The sequence below is a fragment of the Saccopteryx leptura genome, chromosome X (genome assembly GCF_036850995.1).
Source record: "Saccopteryx leptura isolate mSacLep1 chromosome X, mSacLep1_pri_phased_curated, whole genome shotgun sequence".
In the NCBI taxonomy this organism is placed as follows: domain Eukaryota; kingdom Metazoa; phylum Chordata; class Mammalia; order Chiroptera; family Emballonuridae; genus Saccopteryx; species Saccopteryx leptura.
Genome location: NC_089516.1, coordinates 47,241,036 through 47,267,319, shown reverse-complemented (window position 1 = coordinate 47,267,319; position 26,284 = coordinate 47,241,036). Strand labels below are relative to the sequence as shown.

Here is a 26,284-nt window from a genome sequence, read left to right as displayed (position 1 = left end):
AGTTGTATTCTGCAAATTTTTATATTTCTTATTTTCATTATCATTCATTTGAAAATGTTTTCTACTTGTGCTTTCTTCTGACCCATGGGAGATATATATTTTTGACTTCCTATAGTTTGATCAGAATATTTGGCTTATTTTAAATATTTCCTGGTAAATGATTTCTAATTTTCCTTTATTCATACAGTATACTCTGCCTCATCTTATTCTTTTGAAATGTATTGAGACTTACTGGTTCAACACTTGAAAACAAATGCATTTGTTGGTTGAGCTAAAAATAAGAGTTAGGTATAGGTGGTTTCTAGCATCTGATATATATGTATATATACTGCTCAGAAAAATTTGGGGATATTTCAAAATGAATATGAAGTGATAAAAAGAGCATTTGATTTTTTTTATTCAACAAGAAGATGAGAAAAGCAAACAAGTCAAAGAAAGTTTAATTATGCAAATGAGATACAAAACCAACTTTTATTTCATTGGTGAAAATGCACCATACAAAAGGTTGAAAGTACTGGAGTATCTGCACGTTGTCCGATTACCTAATTTTTGTGAGCAGTATATTCTTTATAATTTGTAAAGAGTTAATTATTTCTTCCTATGATTGTGGAATTGCCTTTTTTTTCCTTTATATATTTTGAAGCCCTCTTATAAGGCACATACACACTTACGGTTTTAGTTTTACCCAATAAATTGACTCTTTTATCACTATGAAATATATTTTTACTTCTGGTAATTTTTTGTCTTGACATATGTTTTAGCTGTTATTAATATAACCATTTCATTCTTCTTAGGCTTGTTATATATGTGATAATATCTTTTTCATTTTCCATTCAACCTATTGGTATTCTTTCATCTACTCTTCTTTTGGTAGAGAGCTTACAATGGATCTTGTATTTTTCTTTTTTCCAATCTTAAAATCTCTGCATTTTATTTGCACCATTTAACTTTTGACAGTTAATGTAATCATTCACATGGTTGGGTTTACATCTTTGATTTCGTTTTTTCTTTTATTTGTCCCCTCAGTTCCTTAGTCTTATGTTTCTTCTTTATATGGCCCCTTATCACATTGCTTTTTGTCCTCAGATTACGTTCATTAGCCTTTGACTTTCTAGTGTCTCTGTTATTAAGTACCCTTGTTATCAAATCCAGCCTACATTGATAATCCAGGATAAAACCCTCATGTCACAACCCCTAATTTAATCATAACTGTGAAGTATCTTTTGCCATGTAAGTCTCAGTTCCAGAAATTAGGATGTGAACATATTTAGGACCATTATTCAGGCTATCATATCTTCCTACCAAAATTTGCCTGTTGCTGTTTACTCCTGAGTGTCTTTAGCTAGCTGTTTTGTTTGTTATAAACTCTGTAAGCCAGAGTCTGTAGTTTTTGTGAAAATATAGTTATATTGTAGTTATTATCTGGATGGGGGTCTTCTCCAATATTATATTACTTAATCTTCATTGGAAGCTATAGTGTGATAACATGTTACCACTTTGCCTGCATTTGAATTTCATAAAAATGTAATCATGCAGCAGCATATGTTTTAAACTCTGTCTTCTTTCAGTCAGTACTATATGTTAGTCATTCCTGTAATTACGTATGGGAGTCATTTGAATTGCTGTATAATATTGTGTGGATATGCCACAATTTATTAATTTTATTATTGAAGGATATTTGTTTTTCAGTGAATATCTTCTATTATAGATCTTAACTTTGCAAGTTCTTGATGCTCTTGTTGTTTTCTGATGCCTGAAACAAATTTGAAACAATATTTTGTCCTGCTTTTCTAGTTAAAATTACTTGGAGAAAAGACGGAATTGAGATTTAAGTCTGAAACCAATTAGTCTACCATTGCCAGGAATGGTACTACTCCCCTCTAATCTTACTTATAATAAGGAAAACTTATTTAAAAATTTATTATTAAGAAACGTGTTATAGACATTTCTAATAATAAGGGAACATAAGTTTATTACAGAATGCCCAATACATGGAATAATAGTCATCAGAATAATTTGCTTTTGGTAGTTCTTAAGAGGCAGTTTGAGGACAACTCCCCCCCCCCCCCCCCCCCCCCCCAAGTCTAAAGCTGACTCTCCAAATACCAAGAGCACAAATCTGAGTTTATTGCTTACCACAGTAAGGGGAGAAACACCATCTCTGCAAACTTCCGTTGGCATCATATGGGGGGAAAGTAAGGTCAGAATTGATTTATAATTGACATTTTATTTTTAAAGGCAAGTATTTAAATTTGGGAGCTTGCTGGAGTACGAATTCTGTGTGACAGTCCAGAAATGGTGGATATATCAAGAAAGGAATTTGAGGCAAGGGCAATTCACAGAATCTTGGGCCACAGACTATTGTTGATGCATCTCATTGAAGAGTGATGGTTCCTTTAATAATGAGAAACCATGTGACTTGGAAAAACAAAGTAATGCTCATGAAGACAGAGGTCTAGTAAAGTCATGTTACCAGAGATGGTCAGATTTGGTTTAGGTTCTCAGGTCTAAGCTGAGTATGGGAGTGCACGGTTTTGGTTGTCTCAGGGTTCAAGAACTTGTACCAGATGTTGTCATTTAAAGACATTAATGTTACTTATTTTAATTTCTCTTTTCTAAGCATTAAGAAATATTATAATAATACTGTTAGTAATCCAGTGGACATGCTATGCTTAGTTTTGTGTTGATCAAGTTTACATTCACAACTCAGTGATTTTCAGGTTTTGTTGTAAAGTACCCGTACCTCAATTCTGTGAGTTTATGTAGAGACATCAAGTCCAGATGAATTTTGAAGGATTTTATTAAAGGAGGAGATTTATTGAATATGCCGGCTGCGTATGAATAACATAGGGCATTGCAGACCCAGTTGTGCGTGCCTGTTGGTCAAATATGTTTGTAAATATGATATATATGTTTGCTTGCTTATAGTTTGCATTGAGTTTGGGGGACAGGCTGTAAGCAGGCAGGGTCCTTATAACCCAGAGGTCGGGAACCTTTTTGACTGAGAGAGCCATGAACGCTACATATTTTAAAATGTAATTCCATGAGAGCCATACAACGACCTGTGTACGTTACATATTATCCAATAAAATTCTGGTATTGTCCCAGAGGACAGCTGTGATTGGCTCCAGCCACCTGCAACCATGAACATGAGCGGTAGGAAATGAATGGATTGTCATACATGAGAATGTTTTATATTTTTAACATTATTATTTTTTTATTAAAGATTTGTCTGTGAGCTAGATGCAGCCATCAAAAGAGCCATATTTGGCTTGCGAGCCATAGGTTCCCGACCCCTGTTACAGCCTAAGGCTTAGTTTTAAGACTAAGCTTTTCCCCACACCCTTGACTGTTGCATGACAGGCAGTGGTGCACTCTTATGAGGAATCTCATCATGCCTCAGATAAGTGACTTTGTATCAGAGACTTCCTTGTTTGTATATTGGATTAAAGGTTTTGAGTTCTACAGTATACAATGGGGCAGACTGGGAGCTTGCTCTCTCTCGGTTCCTGAGATTAGCATTGGAGAGGAGAGTAGAGAAAGGCCATGTGGAGGAGAGGAGAAGCAGCCAAGATGGCGGAGTGCTGAAGGAGAAGCCAGTTTGTGCAGAGAGAAGGAGATGGGGAACAGAGGTGAATAAGGCTGGTGAGGTACAAACCTTTGATCCTAGGAAAACTCAGATAAGTCAGTGGCTTTGGGAGCCCTGAATGGAAAGGGAAGTGTTTTCCCACTCTGTGTATTTCTTGCCCGCTGGGTGCAAGTTAGCATTAAAGGTAGTGGCCCACCAGTTCTTGGCCTCCGTTGTTTCATTACCGTCTGTCTGAATTAAATGCGAACCTGCACGGGCCAGGCGGCTGTGATGGTGGTCGTGTCTACTGGCTTTACAGTGCCAAATATATCTCAGAGGCTGGTTATATACCCTTGAGAGGCTGGGGGGAGCATGACATCATGGGACAAGCTTTTAACATTTGTTTAGGAAATCTATAGAAACATTAAAACTTTTAAGGTAACACAATCAAAGACATTTACAAATCTTTCAGTGTCTATGTTACTTTCAGGATTCCAGAATTGGAGAAAGAGCCAAATCAATGTAGGGTAGTATGTAAATTCTGTCTCTTACTGAAAGAGAAAAACTAAGTTCCTCAGACAACCTTTGTATAGTTAAAACTAAATGTCCCATTGTCATTGCAAGCCCGAAACTTCTACATTCTTCTCCCTCCCCTCCTCAAATGAAGGACGGGACAAGAAAACCTGACCTTTCCTCCTAAAATATCAATATTAATTTTGCAGCCTTTTTTTTTTTGTATTTTTCCGAAGCTGGAAACGGGGAGAGACAGTCAGACAGAGTCCCGCATGCGCCCGACCGGGATCCACCCGGCACACCCACCAGGGGGCGATGCTCTGCCCCTCCGGGGTGTCGCTCTGTTGTGACCAGAGCCACTCCAGCGCCTGGAGCAGAGGCTGAGGAGCCATCCCCAGCACCCGGGCCATCTTTGCTCCAATGAAGCCTTGGCTGCGGGAGGGGAAGAGAGAGACAGAGAGGAAGGAGAGGGGGAAGGGTAGAGAAGCAGATGGGCGGTTCTCCTGTGTGCCCTGGCCGGGAATCGAACCTGGGACCCCTTGCATGCCAGGCCGACGCTCTACCGCTGAGCCAACCGGCCAGGGCCTAATTTTGCAGCTTTTAGGTTCCTTACTACAGTTTAACTTTTATTTTTATAGCTTTGTCCGGTTTTGTAATTTATATCCACAATGTACTGTAAATTGAAGAATGTAAGTATATGATTGATTTTTTTATATATGATTGAGATAATTATCTCCTGAGTTTTATTTATGCTTACCTCTTTAAACCACATTTCTTCAAGCTTATCCTCTGCAATTACATCTGAAGTGATTCCCCATACTATAGGTTCTTAATTCTTCACCTGAGATTCTTGTACACAGAAATGTGTAGGATTGAAAGGATTTCTGTCATTGCTCTTCATTTCCAGAAAGATAATAATGCATTTATTATATGTAAGGCCCGTAGCCACGGCCACCATCACAGCCGCCTGGCCCATGCAGGTTCGCATTAAATTCGGACAGACGGTAATGAAACAATGGAGCCAAGAACTGGTTGGCCATTACATTTTATCGTAGTTTGCACCTGGCAGGCAAGTAAAAACACACACTGGGCTCCAAAACCCACTCATTCACTGCTCACAAAGCTAATGACTCATCCGAGTTTCCTAGAATCAAAGGTTTCTAGCTCGCTAGCCTTATTCACCTCTGTTCCCCATCTCCTTCTCTCTGCACAAACTGGCTTGAGAACTTCAGCACTCTGCCATCTTGGCTGCTTCTCTACTCTACGTGGCCTTTATCTGCTCTCCTCTCTGCTCTCTCCTCTATTGCTAATCTCATGAACTGAGAGAGAGCAAGCTCCAGGTCTGTCCTACTTTATAGTGTAGAAATCAAAACCTTTAATCCAATATACAGACAAGGAAGTCTCTGATACAAAGTCAGTTATCTGAGGCATAATGGGATTCCTCATGAGAGTGTACCACCCCAGGGTAGGAAAGGCTGAGTCTTAAAACTAAGCCTTAGGCTATAACAACTTTGCCAGCTTACAGCCTGTCTCCCACACCAAAAGCAAGCAAACGTATATGTCATATTTAAAAACTCATTTGACCAACACTATAGTACAGTGTATAATATCCCCTGTGGCATCTGGGGTAGTCTCCCACAAGCAGCATATCTCTTTGGCATTTCCGTATTATCAGCATCACTTCTCTTGAGGTTTGGGGGCCTCATTAAGTAAAAATAAGGGTGACTTGAATATAAACAGTATAACAAGACAGCTACTAAGTGACTAACAAGCCATGAAGTGTCTAATAGGCAGGGAGCACGTACAGCATGGATACACTGCACAGAGGGATTATTTATGTTCCTGGTGAAATGTAGGAAATTTTCATCATGCTATTCAACACAGCATGTAATTTAAAACTTATGAATTGTTTATTTCTGGAATTTTTCATGTAATTTTTTTTTTGCTGTGGTTGGCCTCGGGTAACTAAAACCAGGAAAAGTGGAACTGTGGATAAGGAACCACTTATTATACTTTAAGAAATCAAAGCTTGTGGAGGTTAATTTGCTTATGTTTTGGTATGCTAAATATAGACAAGCTTTGTCTGTAAAACAGATTCCTAAAGAGGTCTGTTTTACTGCTTAATCCAGCACATTCTAGTAAATTGTAACAATATAGTTCTTACTGTTGTAAAGTACCGTACTCCAGATGCTGAAAAGTACTGTACCTCACTTCTGTGAGTTTACATAGAGACACCATGTCTAGATGAATTTTGAAGGGTTTTATTAAAGGAGGAGATTTATTAAGTATGCCAGTCGCATACGGCTGACACGGGCATTTGCAGACCCAAATCATGTGAGCCAAATACATCTCAGGGGGCTGGTTATATACCCTTGATCACACTTGGGCTGGGGAGAGCAAGACATCATGGTACAAGCTTACAACATTTGTTTAGGGGATATACAAGAACATTAAGACTTTCAAGGTAACACAATCAGAGATATTTAGAATCGTTCAGGGTTTATCTTCCCTCCTTTGCCTAGAGGTATGTTACTCTCAGGATTCCTGGAAGGGGGGACAATCAATGCAAGGTGGTATGTAAATTGTCTTCAATTGAAAGAGAAGAAGTTTCTAAGTTAACCTTTATGTTAGTTTTAAAACTAAATGACCCATTGTCCTTGCAAGCCAGAAACTTCTTCCTTCTTCTCCCTCCCCTCCCCAAAGGAAGGACGGGACAGGAAAGCTTGACCTTTCCTCCTAGAATATCAGTATTAATTTTGCAGCTTTTTGGTACCTTACTACATTACCAGCTCTGAAAACTTGTGCTGGTCTTTTTTCCTAATTGGGTCTCATTAGGCATCTTTTCTTTAAGCCATTTAGCTCCCATATAGTGTTTTTATTATTATTATTATTATTATTATTATTATTATATTTTTGATGTACTGATGTGGGATTAGGGCTTAATATTAGGTAGAAGAGAAATTTTGTGGAATTATAATAGAAAAACTTAAGGTTCTTCTAATTCAGATTAATGTTTTGAATTTAGAAGTATATCAAGTATTTAAAAATATGAGTCTTGAAGCTTTATAACATGGGAATATTTAGAATTTAAAGATGTAGGGCCAGGAGCCGCCATCGTGGCCATTCACATGCAGGTTCCCATTGGATTCGGGCAGACGATAAAGAAATGGCGGAGTCAGAAGATGGGGGCCATCCTATTTATTGGTGTCTCACCAAAACAGGCAAACCACAAAAGAAGACAAGGGAAAAGCAGAAAACCAGCTCTTCCCATGAAGGGCAAGGGATCAGGGAAGCCCCTGCAATCGTGATAGCAGGAACTGTGTGTCCAAGCTCCAGGTCTGTCCCACTTTATAGTGTAGAAAACCAAAATCCCTTAATCCAATATACAAACAAGGAAGTCTCCGATACAAAGTCACCCATCCAAGGCATAATTGGATTCCTCATGAGAGTGCACCACCCAGATCATACAATCAGTCAAGGGTGTGGGGAAAAGCTCAGTCCCAAAACCAAACCTTAGGCTACAACGACCCGGCCCGCCCACAGCCTGTCCCCCACACCCAATATAAGTCACAAGCGAGCAAACATATACATCATATTCACAAACCTATTTGACCAACAAAAGACAACACAGAAGTTGAATTTACATTTCAACAAGATTAATGCTTAAATTAACCTGAAGAAAAACAATTCTTTTTCCTAGAAAGGCAGACATGACACCAAGAGAGTGAGATCTTTTAAAGAATATGTAGGAAAAGTTAAAAGGCAGTATATTTGGGAATAAGGATTAGATTTCTTTTAAATTTTACAATTTTAGAAGCAGAACACATCCTAGAAATCTTTATGAACTGGACATAGTATGTTCAGGTAGTTAAGAAAGCCCCTAAGTCAGCACTGATTGGTGGATAAACTAGTAGAATCTGTGCTCATCTTCTGATTTTACAGTGAATTTTTCTACTGCACTAGTTATGTTAGTCACTAACTGGCTTTTACCGTCATTGACAAGGGCTTGTTGGTAATACAAGGATAAGAAAGACAATTCCTGCTCTCAAGTTGTCCCGGTTCTTGTGAGGGAGACACAAATAAGCATGAGTTTTTGGTGATTGGTATATGGAGGTGTTGAGGGCTATGATGGAGGCAGAAGTGTATATACCTTTATGTAATAAAGGGTATGGAAAAGTCTGAATGGGGATTAAAGTGACTTTACAGAGAAATTGAAACTTGAGGAAATGATTAATGGAAAATTTCCAAGCAGGAGACCTGGAAAGGCTTTCCAAGAAGAGGACTGAGACAAGAAAGTTTAAATCTGTGTTCAGAGAGCTCCCAGGTTCTTGGACTACAGCTGAGGTCCAAAACTTTTTCATAAAGGTTGAAATAGTAAATATTTTAGGTTTGGTGGGCCGGGAGGCAACATTAGCTATTATGTAGTTACTAAGCTAATTATTTACAATTATAAAATGTAAAAATCCTTTTAGGTCCCAGCTCTAAAAGAAAAAATTTTACTGGCCATAGTTTGTGGACCCCTGTTTTAGAGCCTGGGGCAACTACTGGGGATCTCAAGTGGGGAAAAAGAAGGTAAAATGGGTTTGCAACAGCACAGGTCTGGAGTCTTAGATTTGTCTTAATATTTGTTTAATGTCTAGTCAAATTCTAAAGTGCTGGAAATCAGAATCATAAACTTAAATATATAAAGTACAGTGATTTTGAGGGATTGGTTAGAATTGTATTGAATTTGCACCTTTTAAAAAACTCAAAGTAAGAACTTACTGTCTTTCTCAGATTTTATAATTTATCTGTAAAGTTCTTGTACATCTTATTAAAACATTTTATTTCTTACAATTTTATTGATGATATATATGTCATTTTGATTTTAATTTTTATCTCTTTCCTGGCATATAGAACTGTATTTGGCTTTTATATGTTAAGTTAAATTTATCAAGCAACTTCACTAATTTACTAACTTGGCTAATTTGACTATATTACTTTGGCTTTTCTGTGTAGACTATCTGACCTTTGTAATGAATGATAATGTTGGTTCATTGTTTCCAATTTTTGTGAAATTTTCTCCTGCTATTGTGGCAACAAGGATGCCAACAGTTTTGATTCAGGTGCTTTTGTTTTTTTTTTTTTAAATAGCAAACCAAGAACAGAAAGGAAACATCCTTACTCTAGCTAAAGCCAGCTTTCAAAAACTTCAATTTAAAAGTCAATATTTTTCTTTTATATGCAATGCTTTTTCTTCATCTACTGAGATGTTTATTTTTTTCTTTAAATCAATTTTGTATTTCTGAGGTATGTTCAAATTGGTAATAAATTTTTGTCATTGCTAGGTATTTTTGGATTGGGGTTGCTAATGTGTAGAATTTTTGTTCATAATTGAAAGTGGCGTTTTTTTCCCCCTTAAGTTTTTTTTAATCTGATACCTTGGAAAGCTGGTTCTATATTCTAAGGAGCTGGTCCGAGGAAGAGAAAGCAGAAAGCAACAACCCTTTCCTAAAGGGAATCATGATATTGTTCACATTTCTTTATACACATCTCACAATCAAGCACTTAGTGATATGAACACTCTTAGCTGCAAGAGAGGCTGAGAACTGTCTGCATTTTGTCTGATCCTGGAGACAATAGCGTAGAGAAGGTATACATATTGCTAAATAGGCTGTACTATACAAATTAACACATGTTATTGGTAAATAAGGGAAGATGTCTGTATGACATGAAAATCTTACTCTTTATTGGCTGCTGTCAGCAGGAGTCCAGTAATCTAGATTTTCAGAAAATTAAATGTGTATCTGCTGTATCCAGGGTTCCTCCTCAGAGAAGATTACATTGTTAGTCTTCTTGTATAGCTCTCAGCTATTTTCATTGTCTGAGCACTTGCCAGTTTTGCTCTAAGAAAGCATTCCAACTTCATAGTTTTGTTCATTTTTAATCTTGATGGTGGCCAACTATCACCATGCTGAACGTCCTGCTTGAGTGGGTCAGCCTATGTCCAGGTACCAGTTAATGGTTTTGAAATCAGGTTATAATGTTAGATAGGTTTTGAGTAGTCTTGTCCACAACTCTCTTTTATCTCTAAGTCCTCTTATTTTTAATGTGTACTTTGTTGTTGTTTTTTTTACAGCATGTAAGACTTACCAGTCCACTGAGGAATTATCATGTGCTGCATAATCTTCTTGGTAGTGTTATATATGTTGCCTCCTTTACTTCTCTAAAAAAAATCCCAAGTTCCTGGTATTAAGTATTTTACGTGTATAATCTTTCTTAATTTCTCAAAGCAATTCTCTGAAATTGAGATTCAGTTAACTTGTTTCATGAGTCTTAATTGATAGCAAGCGACTAGGCTGGAATTCCAATCCCAGTCTGTTGTCCTCTATAATATGATTTCACAATCAGTATGCAATACCACACATTGGTTTTAGAAGCAGAACTTCTGCTGTATTTGGGCCTGATGGATATAATGAGCTTTAGTAAACTCATATTCAAAAGATGGTTCAGAGGAAGTGATTCAGTATAAATTGAATCAGCAAAAGTATTCTTTGATGAAAAATGTATAACAAGGCCCTGACCGGTTGGCTCAGCGGTAGAGCGTCGGCCTAGCGTGCGGAGGACCCGGGTTCGATTCCCAGCCAGGGCACACAGGAGAAACGCCCATTTGCTTCTCCACCCCTCCGCCGCACTTTCCTCTCTGTCTCTCTCTTCCCCTCCCGCAGCCAAGACTCCATTGGAGCAAAGATGGCCCGGGCGCTGGGGATGGCTCTGTGGCCTCTGCCTCAGGCACTAGAGTGGCTCTGGTCGCAACATGGTGATGCCCAGGATGGGCAGAGCATCGCCCCCTGGTGGGCAGAGCGTCTCCCCTGGTGGGCGTGTCGGGTGGATCCCGGTCGGGCGCATGCGGGAGTCTGTCTGACTGTCTCTCCCTGTTTCCAGCTTCAGAAAAATGAAAGGAAAAAAAAAATTAAAAAAAAATGTATAACAAGTTATTTAAGGCTGTAAGATTGATTTATTCAGCAGCAAACCTTTCCTAAATAACATACATGCCAGTTACTTTGCCATAGGGACCAATTGGGGTTTCTCTCTACCATTTTTAGACTTATATATTCTAGTGGTAGAGGTAAACAGTATATCTGTTATAAACATGGATATTTATTTGGAAACATGCATCAGAAGACTAATTCTCTTTGGGCTTGGGAATAATATGTCAGCTATTACTTTTAGAAGGGAGAGGTGAGAGATGTGTTAAAGGATGGATAGGAGAAGCGAGTTGAAGGAATAACGACATTGACTTTTTCAGCAGAGGAAGCAAAGATATTTAAAAATCATAGAAATATGTAAGTGTATTTTATGCATAGTTCTTTTTCCTCCTGATTGAAGTGATGGCCATGAGATTTGGAAAATTAAGGAACAATCATAAAATGAAGACCCTTTAAGTCAGGTTAGGTTGTAGTGATTCTTCAGAGGAGTTTAAAATAGAAAGTGTCATGTTTGAGTTTTGCAAAGCTCATTGGAAGTGGTGTGGAAGGTAGATTGGAAGGGGGAAGGAAGTGGAAGGGGAGGTTAGAATTTGGAAGATGAATTACCAAACTATGGAAACAGGTCAGGCAGACAAGATTGTAAAACAAGTTTTGTGCATAGAATGAACACGGTTTATTGGTAGGGAGGAGAAGAGAGAAGAAAAGGAGGACTACTTTTTGGCTTAAGTGGTGAGATTATTACCACTATCTTAAATCTTCAATAACATTTAGAGCATGAGGCTTTAAGTGGAGTTCAGGTATTTGTAGTATATGTAATAGGTGGAGATAACCAAAAGGCATGCAATTCATTTCTGAAACTTTGGAATGCCTTTATTTGCACACCCCTCACTGTCATATTGGTCCCCAATGGGATGAACAGCAGATTGTCATTCCCCCCCCCCCCCATGCCGGGTATCACTGGCTATGTAAAATAAATATCAGAGAAGAATAAGACTAAGAAGTTTGCTACAGATTTTTTTAAAATAGTTTTTTAATAGTTTAGCTTAATTTTATTTTTTAATATCTCTATAATAATATTAACATCTTCAAAGGTAAATGCTAGAGTATAGAACACTTGGTGGTACTATAATCAAGTTGCTATTCTACCCAAAGATTGACATTATAACAATATCTTGATAATCTTGTCACTTAGAACCCAATTAGTTGCCCTAAGTATCTTTGGCTTTGATGTTGTCAAATAAAACTTTTTATAAGTTTGAATATCACTTTTCCATTATTAGCTTTTGTAAAGCCAGTAACTGCGGCCACCATCACAGCCGCCTGGCCTTTGCAGGTTCGCATTTGATTCGGGAAGACGGTAATGAAACAACAGAGTCAATAAACGGGTGGGCCATCCTTTATTTCTGCTTGCAACTGGCAGGCAAGAAAATACACATAGCAGGAAAACAGTTCCCTTTACATTCAGGGTTCCCAAAGCCACTGACTTCCTCCGGTTTTTCCCCTAGAATCAAAGCCCCACTAGTCTTAACTCAGTTCCCTTTGCATGCCTCCATTTTTGGCTGCATGCCTTCTCTACAACCATGTCCCCCTGGAACAATATAGTCTCCTCCTCTTAAAACTTCTTGGGGGGACAACCCCCCTCCTCCAGCACACATTAGCATAACCAAGCCCTTCCCAAGCATGAAGGCAACCAGCCGCCCACTTGGGCAGCACCATTTTGATTAAAAGTGAGCAAAACCAAATAACACAAATTCTACAAACTTATTTGCCCAACAGCTTTCATGAATTTTACTCTCCCTTTTTCTGTGAAACAGTATTCTTACTATTTCTGCCTTCTGCTGCATGCTTGTAGGGTACTAGGTCTAAATTTTCCTCAAAGCGTTCAAACCTTGGGAAATAGATAATAGCTGTGGCCAGGGCTCGTGGAGAGGGTACAGTGTCTGATCTTAAATGTACTGGCACTCTACTGCTGTCTACGTATTTTTCTTTAAAATCATGTTTATGACTCACTCCATTCCTTGCCCAATCTAATTTTTACACAGGTCTGCTTCTTGTTATGGTTGGGAGGAAATACTTTTCCCCCTTATAACTTGAGTTCAGTGATTGAGGGCCTGCAAATTAACTGACAGTAGACAAATTAACCTGAGAAAAGACCATGTCTTTACATGTGCATGCTGGTGTTACTTAGTAATGAGTAATTTCCTCAATTACCAGAGATACAGGTTTATTTATAAACCTAATAAAACAGGATGGCATGTTTAGGGCTTCACTGAGAAAGTATGAAAGATTCTGTTGAACTTAACAAAATGGTTTGGGGATGAGGGTACGGTTTTAGGGCTTCATTGAGAAAGTAAGGACAGTTCTATTGGACTTTTTATGCTGATGGATAGCTGAATTCACACATTCTATTCCTTAAGGGTAGTTTTGCAACCAGTAAACTTCCATGGAGGGGAGTTACTGGCAGCTGTATTTTCAGGCTCTTCTGATTAAGTTTAGATAATGTTTATTTCTGTGGCTGTTGATTGTTCAGATGTTTTCAGTTTAAAGTAATTTTTATACCACTTTGGTGGACTGTTAATTCCTTCATCACTCTGGTAACTATGACATACTAAAAGAAGGAGAAAGAGGAGGAAAGGAAAATTTAGGCAAAGAAAGCTAAAGCTTTCTTAGAAACCCCATGATAGAAATGTGCTTGTCTCACTGACTAGAAGTGTATCACATTGCCAACTTTTTCCTCACTGATAGGAAAATGAGGTTGGTCAATCATCCGTGCCTTCCATGAGATTTCATAGACAGATTTAAGAAAATTTGGCAGGGAGAGAGGGTAAAAGTGAGGTTGTAACCTTTTTATTTCATCTGTGTTGTTCTATGGCTCACTGTTTTTGTATAATTTAGTTTATCACTTTTGGTTTTTGGTCTACTTTTACATAGGTATGTTCATGAAAATGCAAGCAGAACTCTCAATGTCCTTTTCCTCAATTTGGAAATAATTTGGGGAAACTGAAGTAAGCTCAGGAACAGCTGGAAAGAATAAGGCTTTTGTAGTGTCTTAACTCCAGAGGACTGCAGAGTGCTCCCCTCTCACATCTGGGGTTGTACAGCCTGGAGTGCTCATTATGGAACGTAGGATATTCAGAAGTTACTGAACAATGTTGGGGATCAGTGAAATCACCACTGTGAACTCTGGTATTGGTTAACTCAAGGGTTGGGAACCTTTTTGACTGAGAGCCATGAACGCCACATATTTTAAAATGTAATTACGTGAGAGCCATACAACAACCCGTGTACGTTACGCATTATCCAATAAAAATTTGATGTTGTCCCAGAGGACAGCTGTGATTGGCTCCAGCCACTCGCAACCATGAACATGAGCGGTAGAAAATGAATGGATTGTAATACAGGAGAATGTTTTATATTTTTACTGTTACTATTTTTTTAATTAAAGATTTGTCTGCAAGCCAGATGCAGCCATCAAGAGCCACTTCTGGCTCATGAGCCATAGGTTCCTGACCCCTGACCTAAGGAGACAGTTGTCTTTCAAATTAGACTTTCTGAATAGAATACTTCAGGACTTGGATTTAACTACTCCTGTTCTCTCCCCTACCCCCACACCCCACTCCCTTACAAGGCAACAGGTTTCATACTTCTTCAGAGCAAAAGAAGTATATTTTAATCTGTTTAGCATGTTCAACCTTTGAGTATTGTTCCTGACAGCTAGTAAATGCTCAACTTGTTTCATGAGATTAGGTGACAAATGAGTGATCCTGATTAAAACCATTTCCAACTAAATTTAAAACTTTAAAAAATATGAACTTTTCTTTTTTTTATTAATTTTAATGGGGTGACATATATCATTCAGGGTACATGGGGTCAGAGAAAACATATCCAGGTTATTTTGACATTTGAATATGTTGCATACCCATCACCCAAAGTTAAATCGTCTTCTGTCACCTTCTATCTGGTTTTCCTTGTGCCCCTGCCATAACACCACACTCTTGTCCATGTCCCTGAGTCTCATTTTTATGTCCTACCTATGTATGGAATCATATAGATCTTAGTTTTTTCTGATTTACTTATTTCACTCAGTATAATGTTATCAAGGTCCATCCATGTTGTTGTAAATGATCCGATGTCATCATTTTTTATGGCTGAGTAGTATTCCATAGTAAATATGTACCACATCTTCTTTATCCAGTCATCTATTGAAGGGCTTTTTGGTTGTTTCCATGTCTTGGCCACTGTGAACAATGCTGCAATGAACATGGGGCTGCATGTGTCTTTACATACCAGTGTTTTTGAATTTGGGGGGTATATACCCAGTAGAGGGATTGCTGGGTAAAAATATGAACTTTTGAAGTAGATATTGTTTGAGACCTTTGTGAATACTTCTGTAGCATGTAATTTTCTCATTTGAAAAATTAGAGGTAATGAGGATTTAATAAAATTAATTTTTCATATTAATATATTTCAAGTTGTATTTAAGAAATATTTTTTACTGTTTCCAGAAAGGCACTTAGAACTTAAAGGAAACTCACAATATAATCCTAGGACAAATTTTAGTACTAAAGAAAATAGTTGCTGCCCTTAGTTGGTTAGAGCATCTTCCAGAAACGCAGAGGTTTCTGGTTTGATCCCTAGTCAGGGCACATACAGGAATAAAGCTATGTTTTGTTTTTTTCAAATCAACAAACATTTAAAGAAATAAAATAATAGTCGCGTATCAAAAACTTAACCAACTGTTTATATACACTGGGGTGCGGACATCACCAGTTCTTTTTCTCCAAGCACTGGCTGACACCAGTTGTGGGATAAGTACTTCAGATCTCTCACACCAAGGACAGGATGACTCTGGAATGGAAGGAATATTCTGTGCTGCCTATTAGAGATTCCCAGCAGGATCAAATCCCAGTTGCTCACAGCTGGGTAACTAGCCATACTTCACCCCCCCCCCCCTTTTTTTTTGTATTTTTCTGAAGTTGGAAACGGGGAGGCAGTCAGACAGACTCCCCGCATGCGCCCGACCGGGATCCACCCGGCATGCCCACCAGGGGGCGATGCTCTGCCCATCTGGGGCGTCGCTCTGTTGCAACCAGAGTCATTCTAGCGCCTGAGGCGCAGAGGCCATGGAGCCATCCTCAGCGCCCGGGCCAACTTTGCTCCAATGGAGCCTTGGCTGCTGGAGTGGAAGAGAGAGACAGAGAGGAAGGAGAGGGGGAGGGGTGGAGAAGCAGATGGGCGCTTCTCCTGTGTGCCCTGGCTGGGAATCGAACCTGGGACTCCTGCACGCCAGGCTGACGCTCTACCACTGAGCCAACCGGCCAGGGCCCATATTACACCCTTTTATTAGTTTCCTTCCCTCCTTCCCTTCCTTACCTTAATTCTCTACTTTTTTACTGATGCTTTTCTAGGATAACTTCTTAAATAAATTACTTTTAATAAAATCTTCTGTCTTAGATTGTGCTTCTAGAAAAATGCAACCCAGGACAGTGTGGCAGGAAGCATTTTAGTAAGAGTTTAAAATTTTTAAATCTTAGGATATATATATATAGGTTTGGAGAAATTTGTTCACAAAAAAAGATGAGTGTGAGAGCTTTATTATTATTTTAATAGGGAAAATTTCCTGAAACAGAGTTGCTATTTTTATTGATAAAACACAAGGTAAATATGTACTCAAACATTTCCCCTTTTTGAAAAAAGGGGGGAGTAGGTTGCTAGTTCCTGTTTGAAGGCCAGAGATCAAAATGAGTCTGGATAAGTATTTCTGTTTTGTACAGATAGAAAGCACCACTGATGTTTAAAACCCAAAATATAAATGGCTAGGTATCATTTTAGCATGTGATTTTGTGTGTGTGTGTGTGTGTGTGTGTGTGTGTGTGTGTGTGTGTGTGTGTGTGGCAGAGACAGATAGAGGAACAGACAGGAAAGGAGAGACATGAGAAGCATCAATTCTTTATGGCGGCACAGCACTTTAGTTCATTGATTGCTTTCTCATATGTGCCTTGACCGAGTGAGGAGGGGCGCTATAGCAGAGTGAGTGATCCTTTGCTCAGGCCAGCGACCTTGGGCTCAAGTTGGCTACCTTGGGGTTTCAAACCTGGGTCCTCTGCGTCTCAGTCCAACACTCTGTCCACTGCGCCACCACCTACCTGGTCAGGCACATGTGATTTTTTTTTAAATTCTAATATTTGTGCTAAGTTTATATTGTGCACTTAACTTTGAATTTTACCTATCTCCTTGACAACACTGAACGTAAATTAAATCCAGTTCAAGAAACAAGAAAGACCTAGAGAGAAAATACAGATTCAAGCAAGAGACAATAGGATAGCATATTTTTAATTCTAATATTTGTGCTAAGTTTATATTGTGCACTTAACTTTGAATTTTACCTATCTCCTTGACAACACTGAACGTAAATTAAATCCAGTTCAAGAAACAAGAAAGACCTAGAGAGAAAATACAGATTCAAGCAAGAGACAATAGGATAGCATAGTCCAAGCATTTTCTTATTCTTGAATAATAGGTTTTTATTATAGATTTGCCCATAGAATTCTGCTGACACATTTTTATTTCAGGGCAGGTTTGATCAAAAAGAAATGAGAGAATCTCTACAAGTTGATTGGATTCTATGCCAACTGCTGACTCATCCCATCACTGTTATTTCGGTGTTTTAAAAATATTTCTCAAATATTGTAATGCAGGATAGAGTTTTAATAGCTAAAAACATCTTGGATACCATATTTTATTTAATAATGTCACATGCATTAAACATAAGTGTTTTTTCTAAAAGTCTTTTACTTTTTTTTTTTTTTACAGAATGCTGCCTTTTTATATGGTCTTGGTTTGGTCTACTTCCATTACAATGCATTTCAATGGTAAGTTGAGATAACACTAATAACCCTAGTTGTTTTCAGTAAATGACTGTGTGTATGTTTGATATACAGGGTGGAGCAAAAGTAGGTTTATAGTTGTATGTGAAATAGAATTTATTCTTGCATTATTATTTATTATTGTATTATTTTCCATACAAACAACTATAAACTTACTTTTGCCCCACCCTGTATTGTGTGTATGTAATAAACGCAAAAAAATATATAGCTAATGATAGAGCTATATATAGCTAAATATATAGCTAATATAGAGCTATATATTTTTCAGTAATCTCTTGATATGATTAGATTATTTCTTCAAAGAAAAATCTTCACATATAAGAGTTGTATGTGCTTTTGAAAGAATCTGGAATAAGATTCTGATTAAAGAAGACTTAGATTAGAAAGCTTTTCAGAATTAATTAGTTATTCATTATGGACCAGCAGTCTCTACATTATTTAAACTGGGGAATGACTGTGCTCTCAGATCTCAAGGTCTGTGGATAAATGATCTATAATGACCAGTATTTTTACCTTTTCAGACGTCCAGACATGATTGACTGCTCCCTCCTTTTTCTCCAATTACACACTTGTGTACAAACCCGCACACACATGCACACACACGCACACAGTCATGCATGCATTTGCACTAGTAATTACTAATTTACAGTAACTGGGCACCAGATTATAGACTCATTTTTTTCTTTTATAATACAGTAAAAATGGTGCCACCCTCAGGGTTAGAGATTATATATAATACTAATATATAAAAATTCATAAACTGTGAAGTATAGGACCCTTTTAGGGTCTTTGCCGCATTGTTTTTCTGGAAAGATGATAGAATTTGAGTTGGAAGATTGGTATTCTGGTCTCAGCCCTGCCACTTAGTTTGATCTTGAGTTAAATAAACTCCCTTGGTCTGTTTCCTCATGTATGTGAATATGTGTGTGTTTTAAAAGTACATTGTAATCACTTATCACTTGACTTTCCTATTTTAGGAGTTTTGATGGTCAGTAAGATAAAGTACATTTTGCAAACTGTAAAGCCCTTTTTAGACATTTTTTATAAAAATGTTTATTGTACTGATTTTAGAGGGAGGAAAGGAGAAAGAGAGAGAGAGAGAGAGAGAGAGAGAGAGAGAGAGAGAGATAGGCAGGATCATTTAGCTGTTATTGTATGTGCCCTGATTGGGGATCAAACCTATACCCTTTGCGCTGCAGGACGCTTTTCTGACCAACAGAGCTATCCTGCCAGGGCTGTAGACATTTTTTATTTGAAACTTACCCAACTTTGTCAGTCCCTTCAAATCTCCACAATTTTAAGCTGAGTGCTGTGAGAGTCCAAAGGAAGGTTTTGACCAAAGGTTATAATCCTGTCATATGCCTTTTGGGCACCCAGAATATTATAGAGCTTTTAAAATATGCAATGGCAGTGATTCAATATGGTTTCCCTGAAGAGGAAACTTGAGACATGGGTGACTTTTCTTATATGCCTTTTCTTTTCTCTGCTGTTGATCTTAGAGGTAAGTTAGTTTTCCACTTAATTTTGTAGGTTTTGTAGGTGAAGAAAGCAAGGTGTGTGTGTGTGTGTGAGAGAGAGAGAGAGAGAGAAAGAGAGAGAGAGAGAGAGAGAGACACTCAGTATTATATAACTGTTTAATTAGTGACAGAAGCAAGCTTATATTCATATTCCCCAATCTAATATTTTTTCTGTTATACCTGTCCCCAAGTTTGAAGATTGACAGGTCGTTATTTTTTTAATTAGTATTTGTAGTTCTCCTGGGCTACATTTTTTATAGGGAGCCAGAAATAATTTTGGTGAAACCTATGATATGGAACTTTACCATTTAGGAATAGACATGTATACCTCACACCAGCCAGTTTTCACCTACCCGTGAGATAACTTGTGAGCTAGCTCCCTGTATATTGAAGATATGAACATAAAATCAGTAGTGAGATAAAGCTATCATCAGTTCAAAATTGGATTGTTTTAAATAAGGATGTGATCGTGTCACCTTTTTATGGGCTTGTAGTTGTGGAAAATGGAATCATTTGATTCCTTATATACATATGATTTCTGTATCCTTCACTTGACCTAAGAATTGAAATTGAAGGCTATATGGGCAAAGCGGTGTCAGAACTCTTTAGTGCCCTCTGTTCTGTCTGTTCTTTCCTGGTCACCACCGTTTCCTCATGTCTTGAGTTTCAACTCGAGTTGCTTCCTAAAATGGTATTTCTTACACCCTGTCTGAATACATCCTGGCTTTTGTTTTCTGTCTTGCTGGTTAAATGTTCTTTCACAAACTCTGTGCCCCAACTTTTGCTTTAACTTGATATTTCTCAAAAAGCCACAAAATTAGAAAGCATCGATTCAGGTGCTTGGTGAGAGTTTTAGAGTATATAGCCTTAACTCTTAGGGACTTCCTTAGGTTAAAAGTATATTTGTGTTTTTATTTGGTTTTATTTATAGGTAGCTATAAAATTGCTGGGACCAGACATTTTTCTTTTTTTAATTTTATATCAAATTCTTTGGGATTTGTTGAAAAAATATTTTTAGAGAAAGTGTGGTTTTCCCTTTTTTTTGTATTGTCAGGTCTTAAGAATTTGCCTTGCGTATGTCAAAATGTATCTCAGGTACATTTATAATGTAAGTAAATTTGACATTCACACTTGAGGTGGTGAACAATACAGTACAGTAGATGGATGATGTTTTGTAGAATTGTGTACCTGAAACCTGTAAAATTTTGTTAATCGGTGTCACCCCAATAAATTCAATTAGAAAAAAGGCAAAACAAATTGATATTCAATAGTGGTGTCTGCAGGCATTTGATTAAGTATTTGACAGTAGTATATGCATCCAGCGTGTGTTGGGATTGGTGACTGTGACTAATATATTATTAAGGCAATTTTATTAAATACATTTTGATCTGTTAACCTGTTTGTCTTGTTTCTTGCCATATTATGCTGACCATTTTTTTTTTTTCTTTTGGAGTTGATTTTATTGGTTAGTTTCTAGATCAGTTAGTTCAGTTTTATTTGTTCAGTTTTTCTAGTTCCAGTTGTAGCCTCCTGGAGGAGCCCTAAAAAGAAAAAAATATAGCAACTGTTATATCCTCATTTGATTTAGCATGACTATTCAGTTTTCTGGGACAGAACATTTTAAAAAAGATTTTCAGAAGGAGAGAGGAACGCATAGAAGCACAAAGGAAAATATATGTATCAGAGAGCTAGAACCATTCTCTGTAAAGCCATTCTTTTGCATGCGCATGAATGCACACCCATGCCTTTACTTTTCTTGTTTATGAAGGGGCATACTTTACTAGGTATACCTTGAACTGAGATGCTCTTTGCCATTATAGTAAGAAACGTATATTCCTGGACGAGAGGAATTGAAATACATACAACAATAAATTACTGCAATTTGTAGCCTTAGTCTTAAATACATCCCCTGAAAATCCTTATCAGTTCTGTCTCTAGTCTGTCACTTTCTGCATTCTCATTGATCAATATCAGAAATGTTTTATGCTGGCATATCTAAGAGAGATGTAATTTTGTGCTAGAGGCATAGGGTTTTGGAAATTAAAGCTGCCAAATCTGATTGATAGTTCTGATAAGGATCAGTTTTATGTTGACATCAAAAAAGATTTATGGGAATGAGATAGAGGTGAGTTAAAAAAAAAAAAAAACATTAACATGTTACAGGTGAAGTTTCTTTAGGTTTCATTTCCTAAGCACTGTACAAATCAAAGTGTTCTTAGGGATGTAGGAATCTATGCTCTCCTGTGTACTGTGTAGTTGCTTTTTGGGGTGAGAACATGAACCTAATGTGGTCATGATGCCATTGGTCTTGAGGCTAGCATGGAGTCTGGCAAAAACTTAATATTTAATATATATTTTTGAGCTATCATAATACAAATTAATGCTCTTAGATCAAAGTTTTAACTTCAGTATAGTTCTATTAAAATAAAACAGTTTATGTTAACATGTGTTGACTTTATTATATACACTTTTTTGTGGGGGGAGAGACAGGAAGGGAGATAGATGAGAAGCATCAACTCGTAGTTTTGACGCTTTAGTTGTTCATTGATTGCTTGCTTATGTGCCTTGACTGGGAGGCTCCAACTAAGCCAGTGACCCCTTGCTTAAGCTAGCGACCTTTGGGCTAAAGCCAGTGACCATGTGATTATGTTTATGACCCCACGCTCAAGCCCCTGACCTCGTTCTCAAGCCAGATGAGCCTGCACTCAAGCTGGGGACCTTGGGGTTTTGAACCTGGACCCTCAGCGTCCCAGGTTGACACCCTGTCCACTGTGTCACTACCTAGTTAGGCTGTACACTTCTGTTTTGAATAAACTAGCAGATAACTAAAGCAGTTTTTGTAAGTTATGCTTACCGGTGACATAGATTGCCATAGAGAATATCTAAGGGCTTGGAGTATAAGTCAGGGAAATTATGGGTGAAAACAAATTTTACAATAGAAGAGGGAAAAAAAAGTATCACAGATCCATGGTAATGAAATGACTAACTAGAGAGAGCAAAAGAGCAGGGAGGTAATATACATTAGCAAATGCCAGTGTGAATAACTAAGTGTGTGATACTACTAATTTAGCCTCACATTTAAGATCCTCTCTGGATCAATCTCAAATGATCCTTCTAGTCTTACTGCTCCCCTAAATAAGTGTGTGTGTGTGTTTGTGTGTATGTATATATTTATGTCAGTCACACTTATTAGCATTTCCCTGACAACGTCTTGAGCATTTTTTACCTATGTAACCTTGTTTGTGCTATATACTCTGTTTGGTCTGCCTTTTTTCTTCCATCTCCTTTAAAAGTCTTAACCTGTCTCTTGATTACTTCGTCAAATCTATTTGTGTCACTGAAAAGGAACCTCTAAATTTCCTAATGTATACATGTGGAAATATGTATCTGTTGTGTATATATATGTTGTTCCTGATTCATAGCTAGAATACTTTCCCTTTCATTAATATGAAATACTGTGGAATTCATTTATTCCTTCAGATATCCTTAAGGGAAATCTCTGGACTCAGTTTTATTTGTCTCAGAAAACTTAAGAGTTTTATTATATCTCTTCCCAAATGTACTAAAACTATGTTAGGGATGTTTAGTTAATATCATTTTTACTGTAGTTTGATAGAGTTTTTAAAAAGAGACTGTTAAAATTGAATTTCTTGAAATCTATCTAAAAATGACCATTGTTCTAAAATACAGTATGTCCATAAAGTCATGGTGCACTTTTGACCGGTCACAAGAAAGCAACAAAAGATGGTAGAAATGTGAAATCTGCACCAAATAAAAGGAAAACCCTCCCAGTTTCTGTAGGATGATGTTGCAGCATGTGTGCATGCGCAGATGGTGACATAACACCGTGAATACAGCAGAGCAGCCCATGGCCATGCCAGTTGAGATGTGGATGGTACAAAGGAAAGTTCAGTGTGTTCTGTGGCTTGCTAAATTCGAATCCATGACCAAAGTGCAACGTGAATGTCGTTTATAACGAAGCACCACCACATAGGAATAACATTACTCGGTGGGATAAGCAGTTGAAGGAAACCAGCAGTTTGGTGGAGAAACCCGTTCTAGTAGGCCATCAGTCAGTGCCGAGTCTGTAGAGGTTATACGGGATAGCTACCTAAGGAGCCCTAAAAAATCTGTGCGTGAGCCCACATCGGACTGCACTAAATAGGTATGAAACTGGGAGAGTTTTCCTCTTATTTGGTGTAGATTTCACATTTCTGTCGTCTTTTGTTGCTTTCCTGTGACCGGTCGAAAGTGCACCATGACTTTACAGACACACTGTATATTGAGCACATGTGTGTTTTTCATAGGTAGTGCTATTGAAATTTTAGCTTTCTATTATTATTTTTTTAATTGTTAACAGTGGCAAACATTAAATGTAAAAAATTTTAAACTGAAAAGCTATAGAAATCATTTTCGTTTTAAAAGAACTATCTTTTTAGATTTTAAGGAAAATGTCAGTGATACTTATGCACAGCAATATGCACTTATTTTGTTTCAGTAGAGAATATGCTTTAATATTTGAAAATTATAAACCTTGACTATGACTAGTTGCCTCAGTGGATAGAGTTGTCGGCCCTGTTTTCAGACGTCCTGGGGTCAATCCCCGGTCAGGGCACACATGAGAAGCAGTCATCTGCTTGTCTTTCCCTCCTTCTCCTCCTCCTCTCTTTCTTTGCCTCTCTCAGCCAGTGGCTTGATTGGTTTGAGTCCCAGGTGCTCAGGATAGCTCAGTTGATTCGAGCATCATTCTCAGACGGTGGTTGCCAAGTGAATCCTGGTTGGTGCACAAGTGGAAGTCTGTCTCTCTCTTCTCCTCCCCTCTCTCCCACTTAAAAAAAAAAGTAAAAGAAAACTATAAATCTTTCCATTCATTTTATCATTAAAGTATTTTATAGTTTTCTATAGCCATTTCTCATGGTCTGAAATTCTGTCAATCAGATGCTGAGGTCAGTGGAATTTGTATGCTTTGGTGTTTTAGTTTAGCTTATACTGTGGAGATGTTCTGGCTGCGTGCTCTTTGGTAAGATATGAATGTGGTAAAATAATGACCAAATTTAAAATGTAGTCTAAATATTACCTATTATCTCCACATACTCCCCCCCCCCCCCCCCAACACACACAAATGCACATCCGCACTATTTTCCTCCCTTTTCTATTCCTTTTTCTTCCTCAGGTGGGAAAAAAATGAAGAAGCACACAGGAGATAAAAATGGGTAAAAGTTTAGAAAAGAAAGCGAAAATGAACTTAGATATATTTTGCCAGATGATGGGAACTGTTTAGTAAAGAGACTGTGTCATGTGTCTCCCCCCCTCCTGTCAAAACACACACACACACACACACACACACACACACACACGCACTCACTCTAATCAACCAACTATCAAAGTGATGGCATCAGCAAACATGTATTAAACATTTTACTGAACTATTTAGAAAATCAAAAATAGTAATTTATAACTCAAGGAATCGATTACTTGGAAAAACTGGAGATAGCATACCAATAGGTAGAGAATAAAATGATTTGATTATTGAGTGGCCCTAGCTGCTAGTTAATACTAAGCAAAAATACAGTGTTGAGTTTGGGTGGTGAAATCTTGAAGATAATAGTGGATTTAGGTTGATGCAGAAGAATGAAAATATTTTATGTCAGGAGACCATCCTGAGAAGAAACAGGGAAGCCAAGAGGGCCAGAAATTCCTGAGATAAGCCAGTTCTCAGCTGAGGAAGAGCAGTATTAGGGCATAACTGGGAATGGAATTGAATAGGTACTCCTCACTTGTACCTAAATTCTAATGCTCAGTGCTTAAATGCAATATGGAGATTTGACTTAGAGTATCATGGTTAGTTAGAGGCATGTTTGAGGAAGCAAGTAAGCCAGAGCAGAGCAAGGGAAGTCAGTCCTTAAGCAATCTGTTTCAGTAATCTAGTAATGAGATATACTTAAGATTGATTCTACAAGATACTGAAATGGAGGGAAACTTTGCAACACCAACCAAGAGAACTTGATGCTTAGATATATATTGGCCACATCTCGTTATGGGCACCTTTTTTTTCTTTTAAGATTTTACTTATTGATTTTACAGAAGTAGGGGGATGAGAAGTAGTGCTTCACTCTAGCTGTTCATTGGTTGCTTGTCATATGTGCCTTGACCAGGCAAGCCCAGAGCTTCGAACTGGTGACTTCAGTGTTCCAGGTCAGTCTGTGCCCACTCAGAGTGCTGATAGAGACCCACTCAGTTATTTCACTGCGCCATCACAGGCCAGGCAACATGGACACTTTTAATAGTCCTTAAAGAGTAAACATAACCCTAGCCAGGTAGCTCATTTGGTTAGAGCATTGACCCAATAAACTAAGGTTGCAAATTTAATCCCTAGTCAGGGCACATACAAGAATCAATCAATGAATGTAATAATAAGTAGAACAACAGATCGATCTCTCTCTAATATCTCTCTCTCCCACTCCCTTGCTTTCTCACCCCTCCCTCTTTTCCCTTTTCCCCTCCCCTCTCTAAAATCAATTAAAAATATATAAAGTGTGTGTGTGTGTGTGTATAAAGTAGCCCAGACTAGAGTGGTAGAACATGTGTTTTCGCTTATAGGTTAATAATTTAAAATTTTTTCCAGTGTGTTAAAGTACAGAACTTGTTAAAATAAATCTGTTTTTCTTTGCAACTTGTGTGACATTGGGCACTGAGTAAATAAGATGTATTAAAAGGCATTCATGGAATAAAATACATCTACAAATAGTAGGTTTGGGGAAAAGGCTGGAAATACAAAGTGAGACAGAGTAAGAAATACTTCTCCTGAGGGGTTATTGCTACACTGTCTTC

At 37.8% G+C, this 26,284-nt stretch overlaps 1 protein-coding gene across 4 annotated transcripts in view; it reads left to right on the top strand.

Moving 5' to 3' along the window:
* Positions 1-26,284, top strand: part of KDM6A (lysine demethylase 6A) — a 255,335-nt gene that overhangs the window by 113,798 nt on the left and 115,253 nt on the right. For all 4 annotated transcript variants that reach the window (XM_066357570.1, XM_066357571.1, XM_066357568.1 and 1 more), the window contains exon 5: positions 17,863-17,921. In XM_066357570.1, the coding sequence (XP_066213667.1) occupies positions 17,863-17,921 (59 nt within the window). The remainder of the gene's footprint in view (positions 1-17,862; positions 17,922-26,284) is intronic.